At 34.2% G+C, this 14,578-nt stretch overlaps 1 protein-coding gene across 19 annotated transcripts in view; it reads left to right on the plus strand.

Moving 5' to 3' along the window:
* LOC130447072 (rho GTPase-activating protein 21-B) overlaps positions 1–14,578 on the plus strand; it is a 257,972-nt gene that overhangs the window by 209,798 nt on the left and 33,596 nt on the right. For all 19 annotated transcript variants that reach the window (XM_056783706.1, XM_056783715.1, XM_056783718.1 and 16 more), the window contains one exon: positions 1,309–1,392. In XM_056783706.1, the coding sequence (XP_056639684.1) occupies positions 1,309–1,392 (84 nt within the window). The remainder of the gene's footprint in view (positions 1–1,308; positions 1,393–14,578) is intronic.

Raw genomic sequence — 14,578 nt, forward strand, 5'->3', positions numbered from 1 at the left:
CGTGGGTGTTTATGTAGTGGTAGTATAAACAGTGTGTTCACTATGAATAAGGAAGATGGAATGATAATATTGATTAAAGGCGGCGTACAGTTGAGGCCAAACTATCTGGAGGCTTGAGGGGTGGATCAAAAAGTCTATTAGTCTGACAGTTTAGTTAGGTTAGGAGATAATAAAAGGTATTATTTGAAGTTAACATTATTATTTCCAGTGAGTTTTTAATTAATTAATAATGAACACTTCAAAGATGGGAAGTGGAAGTAGGACACTCCCTTCTGATTTCCCTGTCCAATTTGTACCACTTCAACTCAATCGGGCAAATTATTACTTTCAGTACATTCTCTCTTTCCAATTCTTTCAGATACTCTTTGCGTAACTACAAGAAATGCTTAAGCGATGTCCAGAATGTACTACATTTTCAGTTAATATTCTATATCCTTCTTTCTTCAAAATACCTTTATTTTCACTAGATCTCCAGTCGACTTTCCTTCAAAACATCCTCAAACCGCACATTGAATCAGCGTGCAAACACTCAAACTCAAACTTTGACCCACTCCATACAAATTCTATCCCACTCTTCATGCGTCCAATTTTCATTTTCTTCAGCCTCCTGTAACCTTATAATTTTATTTGAATATCTTGAAAGAGGTTTTTTCAATGTCATCCTTCGAAAACGATCAGCTTCTATCAATCTCTTTTTCGCTATAGAAGTACTCAAAAGCAGATCCCTAGATTCATTCATCTGATCTGCTATCATAAGTCGTCAATTACGTTTTGTCTTCAGTGGTTGTGGTTTGTTGGTACCCTGAAGGTTTTCTATCGCCAAAGCTTTTGGTGGATGCATATTTTTTCAACTTGTGGCCCAAGATACGTCGAGGTTAATTCGGAGGCAATGGTGGTACCGTTATTTTTGCTTAGACTATAAAGATTAATCCACGAATTTCAACACAGTTCCTCAGTTTCATCCATCGTAAAACGAGTTTGAATTCGCGAGAACGAAAAGTGTTTTCAGTATTTTGAAATTTAATGGATGGATTATGGTGTGAGCAAAAACTTTTTACCGGTAGTGTAAGTCTTATTTAATTTTCAAATGATTACAATAATATATTTGTACGTAAAGTCCATTTATCGAAGAAAAATAGTAAATCAACACAGTGATCAGTGCGTGAGCAGCACGTGAACATTCCGGGCGAAACGTGGCCCGGCATCGTTATTGGTCATTGGGACCATTATATACCACAATTTGATTTTGAATTAATTGCTTTGATATTTTCATTGAAAATATTCTCAATGCATAAATTTGAATTTCAGCGCGCCACCGATAGATCTTGGAAACAAGTATTCGTGGTCTTGAAAGGTCCCAAATTGTTTCTTTATCGTGACAGACATCATCAGGTGAGTTTTTTGTACTCTTTCGATAGTTTTTCAAGATTTTTTTATTTGATTGTTGTGAAAAAGATTTCGGAAAATATCTAAAACTAGAAAGAAAGGAAGTTCATACATGGCTACCGATTGTCGCGAGTGAAATTATATAAGGAATGAATTTAAAAAAAATGAGTTTATCGTTCACTAAGTCTTCATAATACCATTGTGGAAATTTAAAAATATTTTTCAAAATGTGATACTTCCCAAGTTTTTTCACATATATTGGCAAGGACGCTCTGTTTTAATGTAATACTTAAAGTTAACTGATCTCTTTTCGAACCACTTTCGATTTTTAATAATCAAAAATAAACTTGTGTCACAAATCAACACAAAAATCTCACCAATTTCATTCAATTTTTGTTTTATTTTGACAACGGAAATGTACCGAATGTAAGAGATTCATCAAATTTTTTATTTTAACCTAAATTCCTACCAAAATTTATAGGTGATGCTAGTTTTTTAAAGGCCCTCTCCTCTTTATAATGGTGAGCGAGTGTGGTCTATCTCTTGTGGTCTCATTCGTTGCCTTGCCATAAAAGACCAAGATCAGCTTCAGGCCGAGCAGTGTAAGACTTATGCTAGACCACGACCTAGTGTTGCAAGACTTAGGCAAGGTCACGACACAGCATGAAAACATCTTGCCGTTAAGAATCTGCAAGAACAAGACAACTTATTACCCTGTAAGACAGAGACCAAGTCTAGGACTGGAAGCTGCAAGATCAAGATAACGACCAAGACAACTTATTATTTTTCAAGATCAAGACAAACCTAGTCTTGGTCTTGCATTTACTCACCACTAATCGTGGCTACTAGTACAGTAATCATTCTGCTTTACAATTCTGCTAATTTCACTGCATGACAAACCAAGTATAGGACTGGAAGTTGCAATACCAAGACAGCTAATTTCACTGCAATACAAACCAAGTCTAGGACTGGGAACTGCAAGATCAAGACAACTTATTACATTGCAAGACTAAAACCCAGTCTAGGACTGGAAGCTTCAAGTCCAAGACAACTCATTACCCAGACCAAATCTAGAAGTGGAAGTTGCAAGACCAAAACAACTCTGCAAGACTAAGACCAAGTCTAGAATTGGAAGCTTCAAAACCAAGACAATTCATAAGTCTGCAAGACTCATACCAAGTCTAGAACTGTGAGCTGCAAGACCAAGATAATGACCAAGGCAACTTATTACATTGCAAGACCAAGACAAATCTAGTCTTGATCTTGCAGTTATTCATCACTAATCGTGACTACTAGCACTAGCGCATTACTGATTCTGTTTCACATTTATTTTTTTCTTATAATATAAGCTCGGGCGGTTTAGTTTGTTTGAGCCTTTGCGTCTAGTGTTAATTCTCTAGAAGCTGGAATATTTTGAGACTGAGACTCTTATCGAGTGTTTCTTTGTGTCTTAAGGTAGCTTTCTTAATTTTATTTGGAATAGTCTCAACTTGGGGGATCTATATCAAATATAGAAACTTGTTTATGATGGCTTGATAAATGGATGTGAAAAATGGGCTCTATATGTTGATTCAAAACGGAAAAAGATCCAACTAAATCACCACAAATACAGGTACACATCCTAAAAAGGCGTTTAGTGGAGCATACGCTGAATTCTTCAATTTGAATTGTTGGTACTTGTACAAACTTTCGATGCAGAGATTGATTATGATCAATTGGATCAAGTGAATCAAATTTGAATCGAAAAATTGTCAACAGGAAGACGCGACAATAAAAGACGAACCTTGAAAAAATTATTAGTGTGAGACCTTCAACATTATATCTCGTATTGGATTTCCATTGATTTTGCTATAGCATTTTCTTACTACCCAAAATGCTACCTCGAGATATTTTACTCAAAAATCAATTGCTTAAAAATTTCCACACTATATGGCAAAATGTTAAAAATTCGTCATAATATACGTTATTGAAAAAAAATTTATTCTTTTATTTTTAATCTCCCTTTGCATTCACCTACACGACAAAGTTACAGTAGCCATTTCATTTTTATTTTTGAACTTTTTGGGTGTTTACTGTATGCGTTGTCAGACTAAAATGTTTGCATTTTACATCTACATTATTTAACCTAGAAATACTAATAAACAAACACAGCTCAATTTTTCACCTATCAATCACCTTGTAGAATTTTTTTTCTATAAGGAATGGTGAACATAAATTACGAGGGCTGCTACTTGAGTTTTAAGATATGGCAACAATGATGTTAATACTTCAAATCTGACATTGCCATTATAAAGGTTGACATTTTTTATGGTGAACGTACTCAGAACGTCTTGTGATACGAGTGCTATTTTAGTGAGATTGGAATTATATCGTGTGATGATTTTCTGAGACTTTCCACGTAGATTTAACCAACAGCAACGTGCCCATCAACTCGCTTCGACTTGTGGTGAAAGTCGTCCAAAATCGGCACATACCGTGAGATTAAGGCATACTTAGTTATTAGTTCCACTCAATATTGCATGAATATTTGGCTGTCGAAATATTTGCTCGCGTTTTGGATACCGCATCATTTGACAATCGCTCAAAAAAAGCTCGTCTCGATTGGTGCAAAGAGATGTTGAAAAAAATTAAGCGCGGAGCTTCGAAAGACTTCTATTACGACAGGTTACTAATCATGGATCTTTGCATATGAACCCGAAACTAAATAACAATTAACTGAACGGGTCTTTCACGACGAGCCAAATCCAATAAAAGATGTTCGCGCTCGAAGAACTTCGAAGCAAATGGTCGCCTGTTTTTCGGAATAGCCTGATATGTCGTCATAATTCCATTGGAGCAACGTGGAACGGTCAATTCTGAATGGTATACCAGCATTTGTTTGCCATTCTCCACCACAACAATGCGAGCTCTCACGCATCAGTTCAGACAAAAACGTTTTTGAACAGTCAAAACATCGAATTAATGGGTATAATCCTTGTTTAGCATCTAATGGTTACTTCTTATTCCCACAGATCAAAAACCTGAATAAGCGTTCGAATCACATGTTTTGGAGGTACCTCAATCGAAATGGAAAAAATAAAACGGATGAAAGTTGTAGTGATCTCAATGGAGAATATCCAATTATAAATATTTATTTTTATTTGTCTATCTCAAAACTTAATGAACAACCCTCGTATTTATCTTCATTAAATGTCGCCAATTGCAAGATATTTTTAAAAAAAAGTTCCAAGAATCGTTGGTAAACTAAATATTTACGTCTAATTTGTATTATCTTATCGGTAATTGTAAACAAGGATCAATTTTGACAATATCTCGAAAAATTCCTTTCCTATATAAAATTAAGTGAAAGTAACTTTGATGGATATAAGTGTTGCATCGTGTAAGTTCATAGAGCGGCCGCCTGCTTACTGAAGCTAAAAATATAAATTACATCATTTAAATCAACCATTAGCGCAAAATTACTGAATTAAAAAATTCAGGAAAACTTAATCAGAGGATCCAGTACTATTTGTGATTTTTTTTTGATCCATGGTTGCTTTTTTTCGATTTCAAGCTTCTTCATGATCTTAATCACACCATTTATTATACGTCGCATATCAAGATTGATTACTAGTGAATCCCGATCGAGCCTATAATCTCCATACGGTCCTAATTGAGTAATTGATTATATTATTTCTTTTAATGTTATCTTTTTCTCCTATGGTGGTTTAAGTTTTCTTTCCCAGTGGTTCCTATCCAGAGCTGCTTTATTCCAATTTCGTCACTTCAGAAACTTGATTGCGTCTTCTTTCTGTCACCTATGAGGTCTTCCAATTGGCCTACATTTCAAAAATACTAAAATTTATAAAGTAGAATTCCAAATTTTTTCTGGTCATTGACAACTTTTTATGTAAAACCATTTCATAGTTTGTTAGTACAGTTATATTTTTTTATCGTATTTGTGACTTACTGATCTATTTGATAAATAATGAAATGTCTATCTTATGTTCGTTCATAACTTCTTTTATATTTTTACATCGAAAGAAGTTTTTTCATAATGACATTATTGTCCCGGATATCAGTGAGGAAAATATTTATTTTTAAATTGCTTCCAATAACAATTTACCAAAAAAAGTGCAAGAGTTGCAACTGTCTTGGTGCAAGACCAACACTAGGAGTGGAAGCTGCAAACAAGACAACTAATTTCACTGCAAGACAAACCCAGTATAGGACTGGAAGCTGCAAGACCAAGACAACTTATTACATTGCAAGATTCAGACCAAGTCTAGGACTGGAAGCTGCAAGAACAAAACAACTTAATACATTACAAAACTAAGACCCAGTCTAGGACTGGAAACTTCAAGTCCAAGACAACTTATTACCCAGACCAAATCTAGAAGTGGAAGTTGCAAGACCAAAAAATCTCTGCAAGATTAAGACCAAGTCTAGGATTGGAAGCTTCAAAACCAAGACAATTCATAAAGCTGCAAGACTCATACCAAGTCCAGAACTGTAAGCTGCAAGACCAAGATAACTACCAAGACAACTTATTACATTGCAAGACCAAGACAAACCTAGTCTTGGTCTTGCATTTATTCATCACTAACACTAATCACAACTTTTTATGTAAAACAATTATATTTTTTTTATCGTATTTATGACTTACTGATCTAATTGCTGAATAATGAAATATCGGTATTTTGTTATTCAAGTTTTTATTTCGAAAGAATGCACTGCGATCAATTTCAATTCCTATTTTTATCACTTCAGTACTGTCATTTCTCGAATTAATCCAAATCCCTAGACTTACAAACCATAAGAAAGCTTTTTTTAAAGTAGTTGCCGCGTTTACTCACAGTCGATCAAAAGCAACAACCTGTTTTTGTAGCAGTATTTAGCTATGTTTACATAAAATAAATCAGATGAATCAATGGATGAAACATGGATCCATCACTTCACTCCGGAATCGAAACGATCATCATCTGAGTGGATTGCAGCCGGTAAACCACGTCCAAAGACACAACAGTTAGCTAGGAAGGTTATGGCTTCAGTATTTTGGGATGCGCATGGAATATTCTTCATCTACTATCTCCAAAAGGAAGAGACAATCAATAGCGAATAAAGTTGTTGGATCAGTTGATTGCCAAAATCAAAATAAACGGCCTCATATTAAGAAGAAAAAACTACTGTTTCACCAAGACAATGCACTGATTGCAAATCGATGGCAATGATAATTAAATTGAACGGATCACACTTCTAAGGGCTTCATCATCCACCGTATAGTCCAGTTGTGGCCTCCAGTGACAACTGATCTCAAAAAAATGTTCGCCGGTAAGAAATTTACCTCAAATGAAGAAACAAGTGCTGAAACTAGACCTAAATTATAAAAGTCGAAAACAAAGTAACTTGAGCTGTTTTTTTTGAGTTTTGATTTGATAAAAATAACTCATGAGTGGAAATTAAAAACAGATAAAAAGTTTGTAAACTAGTGTTATCAGATAATGAGAAACAATTTCAAAATTTCTAGTGTTGCAGTGAAATCTATTAATAGAGATAAATTGCTTAATTAATTAAGAAAACTTGATATTCGGAACAGGACTATATTGAAGAAGAAGACGAAAAAAAAAGAAACAATATCGAAATATCCTCACGACTTAATCTAGTCGTACTTATATAGCAACTTCCGTTATGTCAATAACGTTGCGCAAACGTAACATTCACATTATGGTACAAACAAGGCGTTTGTAATAATTAAAAAATTTCAACACGTCCATATTATTAAATACAAACAAAATAATAATTAAGGACTTATTGCGCATTTGGTAAGATATTTTCGACATGTGATGAGAATAAAAATTATATTGGAGATCGTGGACGACATTGATAATATATATTTAGTGGGTAAAGAAGAATTTTAAGTGTCTTCACTATATTAACGTTTGGAGGAGGCGCGTCATTCATTCAAGGCCAGATTTTTAAGAAAATGAACTTTTAATCGTACTTGACAAGTTAGGAACGAGATATAGTCTGATGAAGGTACAAAACAACTACTCATCACATTTTATAAATATCTGGATATGGAAACTACAAAAGATCGTAAAAAATTTTGGACTAAGAAAAGTACCTGGCTTGACCTAGAGATAGCTTGCAAAAAAACACTGTATTAGAAAATACACAATACTTTTATTGGAAAGGCATTAGCCCAACAACTATAAAAGTTAAACTAGAGTCTACTCTGGGTGAGACTGCTCGTTGCGAAGACCAGCATCGCAGTGATCGATCAAATGAGGTGAAGACTTTAGAAATGTTGAAGAAAATCCACAAAGCAGTACTTGATGATCGTCTACTGGTAGTGGGCGAGCTAGAAGACATAGTAGGCATTTCAAAAAGTGAGGTACATCGTATATTAGTACACTTCAATTTTAAGCCAGGTACGCTGTAGCATGTCGTCTGTGATTGTACTAAAAGATTATGTAATGCGGCGTTTCAAGTCACCAGTATCATATCAGTGTCTTTTAAATAACTCCACAAGAAGAAGTCGAGGGGTGTTATGTCCAGAGACCTTGATGGCCATAGAATTGGGCCATTCCGTCCAATCCATCGGTTGGGAAAAGTTTCATTGAGGTGTGGTGGTGCACCATCCTGTTGGAAGTAAACAATCGGCTGTAAGTTTTCCAACTGAGGAAGAGAAATGTATTAAAGCATATCCAGGTACACGCAGCCAGTAACTGTGATGTTTATGAAGAAGAAAGGACCAATGATTTTGTTGTGCATAAGCCCACACCACACATTAACCTTTGGACTGTTTTGTTGAAGCTCGACTTCTGCATGTGGGGTTTCATAACTCCAAATTCGTACTTTCTGGCGGTTTATTGTACCAGACATATGGAACGTGGCCTCATCACGGAAACACATCTTTTTCAAGAAATCTTCATCATGCTCAATACGCTCTAACATGTCTACGGTAAATGTCTCAAGTTTTGGTCGATCTGTTGGTAACAGTGCCTGCAGCAACTGTACCTTATAGGCATACAGACGCAACTGTTTATGAAGAACCCTCTGGATTGTGGTTGTAGGCATTTGGAGTTGCCTTGAAGCCTGACGAATTGAAGTTTTCGGATTGTGCTGGAATGTTTGCCGTATTCGCTCCACATTTTCTGGACTTGTGCTGGGTCGGTCGGCTCCACTTTTATGCAATACTAATCCGGTGCTCATGAAGCTTGTGTGCCATGAACGGATGGTGGGTCTCTTTGGAATTTTGTCCTGAAGTTCCGTTGAACCTGTGTATTTGATTTCGTCTCTATGAACCATGACACGCATTAAGCTTTCTGTTGTGGTGTCCACATCTTCACTTATAACTGTTCAGCCTATTGAAAAAAAATATATAAAAAAATGTTATTTTTTCACCTGTTAATGAAACAACTTGTATACATGCAAAATCGTTACTTTTATGATAGGGTGAAATAACTATAAACCCCAGTCATGACAATTCCAATCAATTTTCATATTCGTGTAACGCCATCTGTTCATTTGGTTCAGCGATTTCGGGACCACGTGTGCTTTTCTTCCGGTGTAGCATATGGTTTGGTCCGGTAATGTAAAAATTACTCCAGTGCATAGCTGTATCAATAAAAAATTTCTTTCAATTGATTTTATATGTATACTACTAATGTCATGGTCATGCACGATAATACCGCTTTCTATAACAATCTTGTACTTTTAGATGGAACGCTTGAAATTTTTTGGTGACAGGTCTTATCAGTCCTGCCAACTAAGTAGTTGTAGATATTTGATTGTGTATTGCTTTGTATAGTACTTATAACGATTTTAATCTACCCGAGACCAGCTCAATTCCATCAAGATCTGGGCGAAAATTAAGGTAATCTTAAAATTTTATGCCAAAAATTTATTTATTAATTTGTTTTCGAACCATTTACAATTATTTCTAAAAGACATTTCCTCGTGATAGTCGCCTATTTCAGTATTTCTTCCATTGTCTTATTTGCTGCGAACGAAATCTATTCTTATCTTATTTACTGCGTTTTTAAACAGAAGTCCAACCATGAATGCCGTCTTCTTCCTGTTTCCTCTATCCACTTTGTCTTGGACAATCAACTGTAAAAGACGGTATTTATCATGTCTTAGTATGTGGCCAAAATACTCCAATTTTTTTACGATAAAGGCGACTTCCTAGTCTTTGCATAACTTCCTAGTCTTTGCATAACTTCCTTTTGAGGATGTGCTTCGTCCAGAATATTTTCAAAATACATCTCGGTTGTGGTCCTTTACTAGATTTGAAAATTAATGTAGTTTTTTCAACAAAACCACACTCACCACAAGCATGTACAATAATCAAACGATTCCCTTTTGACGTGGGTTGCTTAATACCTTCATTCAATCATCCAACTTTTGCGTGTGGTAGGTGTTGAGTGAATGTATGTGATAGAGCAACCTCCTTCTTGATACTTATTAACAGCTATTAAGTAGTTTATATAAAGCTTCTGGATTTAATGTCTTTCCATTAGACGTCTTCAATTCGTTTTACTTCAATGGAATTCAATTAATCTTAACGATTCTTTTTTTCATTAAGGCTAACACATTAGCAATAAATAAATGTTTATTTTCTCGACATTATTTAGAGAAGAAAGAGCATTTGTAAATTGGTTGGACAGATCCCTAAGCCTGACATAGTTCTCATTTTTCAAAATCAAAATAATTCAAAAGCATTTTCCGTGGTATAGCCGAATGTTACTCGCGAAAGGGCAGAAAGACAGGTAAGAAGAGCAAAATATAGAGTCGTGGTTTCCTTAAAGGTCGCTTGTCATGGTGCAAGATAACGTGTAAGAAATTGCATGCAATTCCTTGAAAAATCAAAATAGTACATAGACGAATATTGCATGTTGTTTGACATTATGCAAGTCTCTTCCCACTGCATCATTGTTGCCACTAATCAAAATTCCAAAAGTAAAAGTAAACAATTTTCTAATCTCAAACTTTATTTAATATTTTGTGGGCAGTTTGAAAATGAAAATAACAAAGCTAGGTAAAGTAACCAAAAGAAAAGTGGTCAGTGCATCACTGGCAATAATTATATCTGCCTCTGCCTTGCTTTTGGAATCTGATTGACAGATTAGCTAAAGAATTAAACGGGAAAACATAGAAAAATTAGTTTAGAATGGATGAAGAAACATTTGAAAAACTGTCAAGCGGCCTTAAGAAAAGTAGCGTTTGATTACCATACTTAAATGGTACCGTACTGAAATCTTGAAAGAGATTCCATTGAGTGACATCGGAAAGAAGAACCCGTTCCAACGAATTGTACCAAAAAAGTGATCGCTACCATTTTGGGACTGCGAGGGTATCTTTTTGACTGACTTTATAAAATCGGATACAACCGTGGTTGTGGCCAAATCAGCCGAGGAATTCACTTGTTTCATGACAAAGCTCCAATCCACACTACTTCGCTTTCCAAGGTTATTCTATACGGATGGGATTTCACACACCCTATAAGCCTTGATTTGGTCCTGTCTAACTATGTTATGTTCCCAAAGCTAAAGGCCGATTTGAGGGGTAAAAGATATAACATCAAAAAAGAAATTGAACATTTCCACTCTAAAGATGCACCAAATTTTTTAGTGGTATAGAAGCTTCAGTCAGACGTTATAAAAAGTGTATTGAAATAAAAGGTTTTTTCTATTTATGACCTTTCTTTTTAGCGTGTGCAAAATGTATTGGGATATACGTTGAAATAATTAAAATACTATTGACACCTATAAAAAGTAAAATCATTACTTGTTATGTCGCAACGTCATCTTATTTTACTATAAATTTTGTATCCCTTTTTCATCTACGCCTATGTAACATTACTAAAATCTAATAAGTTGTACCAAGACGCGTGCCTTATATTCCTATCCCCAGCTGTTGATCACGACACCGGTTCCTCGGCAATGTTAACTACTATAAGGGTACTACCACTCCGTTTCTTTTTATTACCATCCTGCGCGATTCCTCCTTTTAAAAAAAATAAATAAAAATTTTCAGTAGTACCGGATTGACCGTTCAGCGAACAGTTCGAACGGGTACTCGCGGTCTTCAGCTCGTTGCGTAAAAAAGTTTTATCTGACAAGTGATCTTTTTTTTATATAAAAAAAAGTATCGAATACGCGCGTTAAGTTATAAATCGAAAAATGGTCATTAAGTACCGAAGCTGGAACTATTTTTAGATGTAACTTCAGTTAGTACTTCGTGAACTTGTGTCTAGTATAGAGTGAGATTTTCTAATAGTGTTGTATGTGTTGTTAATTCCTTATGTATGTAATACATCAAACAATTCATTTAATAAAATAAAAAATAATTAATTACAAAATTAAATCACACAATTCTTGTTCGATTTATGTAAGTAGAGTTTTCCAATATACTGTGCTGCTCATCAATTATATATGTTATTGATGCTAGGTCTTTTCAGTTTCATAATTATTCTTTGTAATAATTTTTTAAGGGAAAGATAAATATTCACGTTTCGACTAGTTGTAATCAAAATATGAAATTGACACTGACAATTTGCGTATTTATATTAATCAATAGATCACCTTCATCTTGAATATCAAAATAAAAATAAAATTAAACTAGAACGTTGTTCTAATAAGAAAAATTAATGTTTTCTCAGTTTAAATATGTAGCAGTACTTAATCAATTAAATTATTTGTAGTTTTATTAGAATTTACAAAATTTTACTTAAATTATTTAGGTCTTTTTTATCATTTATAGCTTTTTCGCTTTTTTTAAAAGTGAACCATTAATAAAAATTTTCTTTTTCGTGTATTAGATTCCGTTCCAAGAACTTTTGAATCTTATGTTTTTTTGATATTTTATTAATGCATTTCTTTTTTTTTTAACGTATTGATGATCTCTTAGTCTATTTTCCAAATACTGAAATGTCTGCCTTATATAGACAGCGTCACAATTAGTACAAAGCACTTGATATATGGTATTACTTCTATTGTTTTTTGGTGTTTTAGATTATTAATTTAGTGAAATATTTAGATAATGTATTATGTCCTTTATGACTTATACTAATATCATATTTATTGAAATAATTCGATAATTGTTGGGAAAGTCCTTGAACATATGGTTTCGCTTCTGTTTTGTTTTTTAATTTATTGTTGTATCTGTTTATCCTTTTTTTGAATATCATTTTTTTTGTCTTTCAATGCATTTTGCTTTGAATATTAATAATATATATAATAATAATATATATGAATATAATAATAATATTCAATATTTGCTTTTTAAATATCTAAGCATCTAAATTCAGGATCTGATAGTTGGTTTCGTAAAATTTATAGCTCTATTTTGTAAATTCTAATAAAACTATAAATAATTTAATTCATTACTGTAAAGACGTAAGGACTAAGGAAAAATCAATTTTTCTTACTAGAACTAAGTTCTATTTTGATTTTATGCTTATTTTGATATTGATGATCTATTGATTAATATAAATACAAAAATTGTTAGTGTCAATATTCATCTTTCTTTTAAAAAATTATTAAAAAAAACTAATTTTGAAACAAAAGAGACCTAAAATCAAGAACATTAAGAAAGATAAACATATCAAAATGTCTAATAAAAAAGAAATTAGAGAAATTTAGGACTCAATGATTTTTTAAATATATACATTTCAATAACTTTTTTTACTCTAAGGTAGGCTGTTGAAACGAAACAGTCAAAACGTACAATTTCCAAAATTTACTATTTTCTAAGGAGCTATTTATAATTGTCTTTTTATTTAGAATAAACTTTCAATACGAAAAAATATCTTTTCATAATAAAAACACACAAGTTTTGGCTTTTTATGCCTTTTGAAAATTTCACTAGATCTGACTGGATTATACCTTGTTCCAGCACGACTCATGATTTTTATTCGTTAGTTGATTCATAGCTTTATTCTTAATTAGATCGTCAATAATCAGCAGTAGAGGGTTCATAGATTTGCCGCCTGTAGGCTATTATCTTTTACCGCCTTTACTTACCCCTGAAATTCGATACCACACAATTGCAGACAATGTAAAGACATTTAAGTATTTAGTATACAGCATATAATACTTCATTTCAGTTTTTCTTAAACTCTGAAACTCGTCTTCTTGTGAACAATAGTTTTTTGTATTTTGTAAGTCGAATTATAAAATTTTTGTAGTACAAAATTTGCCGCCCCTTGAAATCTGCCGTCTTAAGCTACTACCTATTCAGCCTGTGGGTAAACCTACCACTGGTACTCGGTATACGAGGAAACACCCAAAAGTAACCGGAATAGCATTGCCATGGGTGGAGCTTTTGTAGTACTGATTACTGCCGCTATTGCCTGACCAGCGCAGCCCGTTGCCAGTTCAGTGCCGCGCGGGCCTGCCACGTTATGTTCGTCAGTAGTGACCGTTTTGCTAGTGCTGTTTCACTGCTGCTTCGTTTTTTTATGATGGCAAATTTAAGTGCCGCTGTGAAATTTTTTCTACTCGGTAAAAACGCTGTTGAAACTGTTTTAATTTTGAAAACTGCTTACAAAAATGATTCTATCAATTTAAAAATGGCGTCATGTCGATTGATGACAAACACTCGCTCTGGACGTCCATCAACTGCCCGAATCGATGAAAATGTTGAAACAATTCGAGAGCTTGTGCGCACAAACTGTCGACAGACAATTGATCAACTGTCTGAAATTAGTGGAATATCTTGGACCTCGGTTCAGCAAACAGGTGACTAGTTCTTCCACCATGACAACGCATGCACACTCAGCCATCACTGTTAGCCAATTTTTGGTTGAAAACAACATGGTTCCGTTGCCCCACGCACCTGACCTGGCTCCGTGCGACTTTTTCTTGGCGATTTGAAAACATTGAAGACATCAAGAAAAGAACGAGACAGGAACTTGCGGCCATCTCTAAAGATGAGTTCAAACAATGTTTCGAACAGTGGAAGCACCGCCGGTGTAAAAATGTATTACTTGTAATGGAGAGTATTTTGAAGGGGATAAGGTTGTTTTGTAAATATATAGCATTTAAAAAATAATTCCGGTTATTTTTGGGTACCCCCTCGTACATGCCACTCCCTTGGTTTTTGGTTTTAGCAATATCATTTGAAGCTATATATCAATTCCAGATGGCTCAATGTTAATCTCATTTATCGAGATTTGCTATGAGAGTACTTTCATTTGTTTTTAATT

Source organism: Diorhabda sublineata, chromosome 7 (assembly GCF_026230105.1).
Source record: "Diorhabda sublineata isolate icDioSubl1.1 chromosome 7, icDioSubl1.1, whole genome shotgun sequence".
NCBI lineage: Eukaryota > Metazoa > Arthropoda > Insecta > Coleoptera > Chrysomelidae > Diorhabda > Diorhabda sublineata.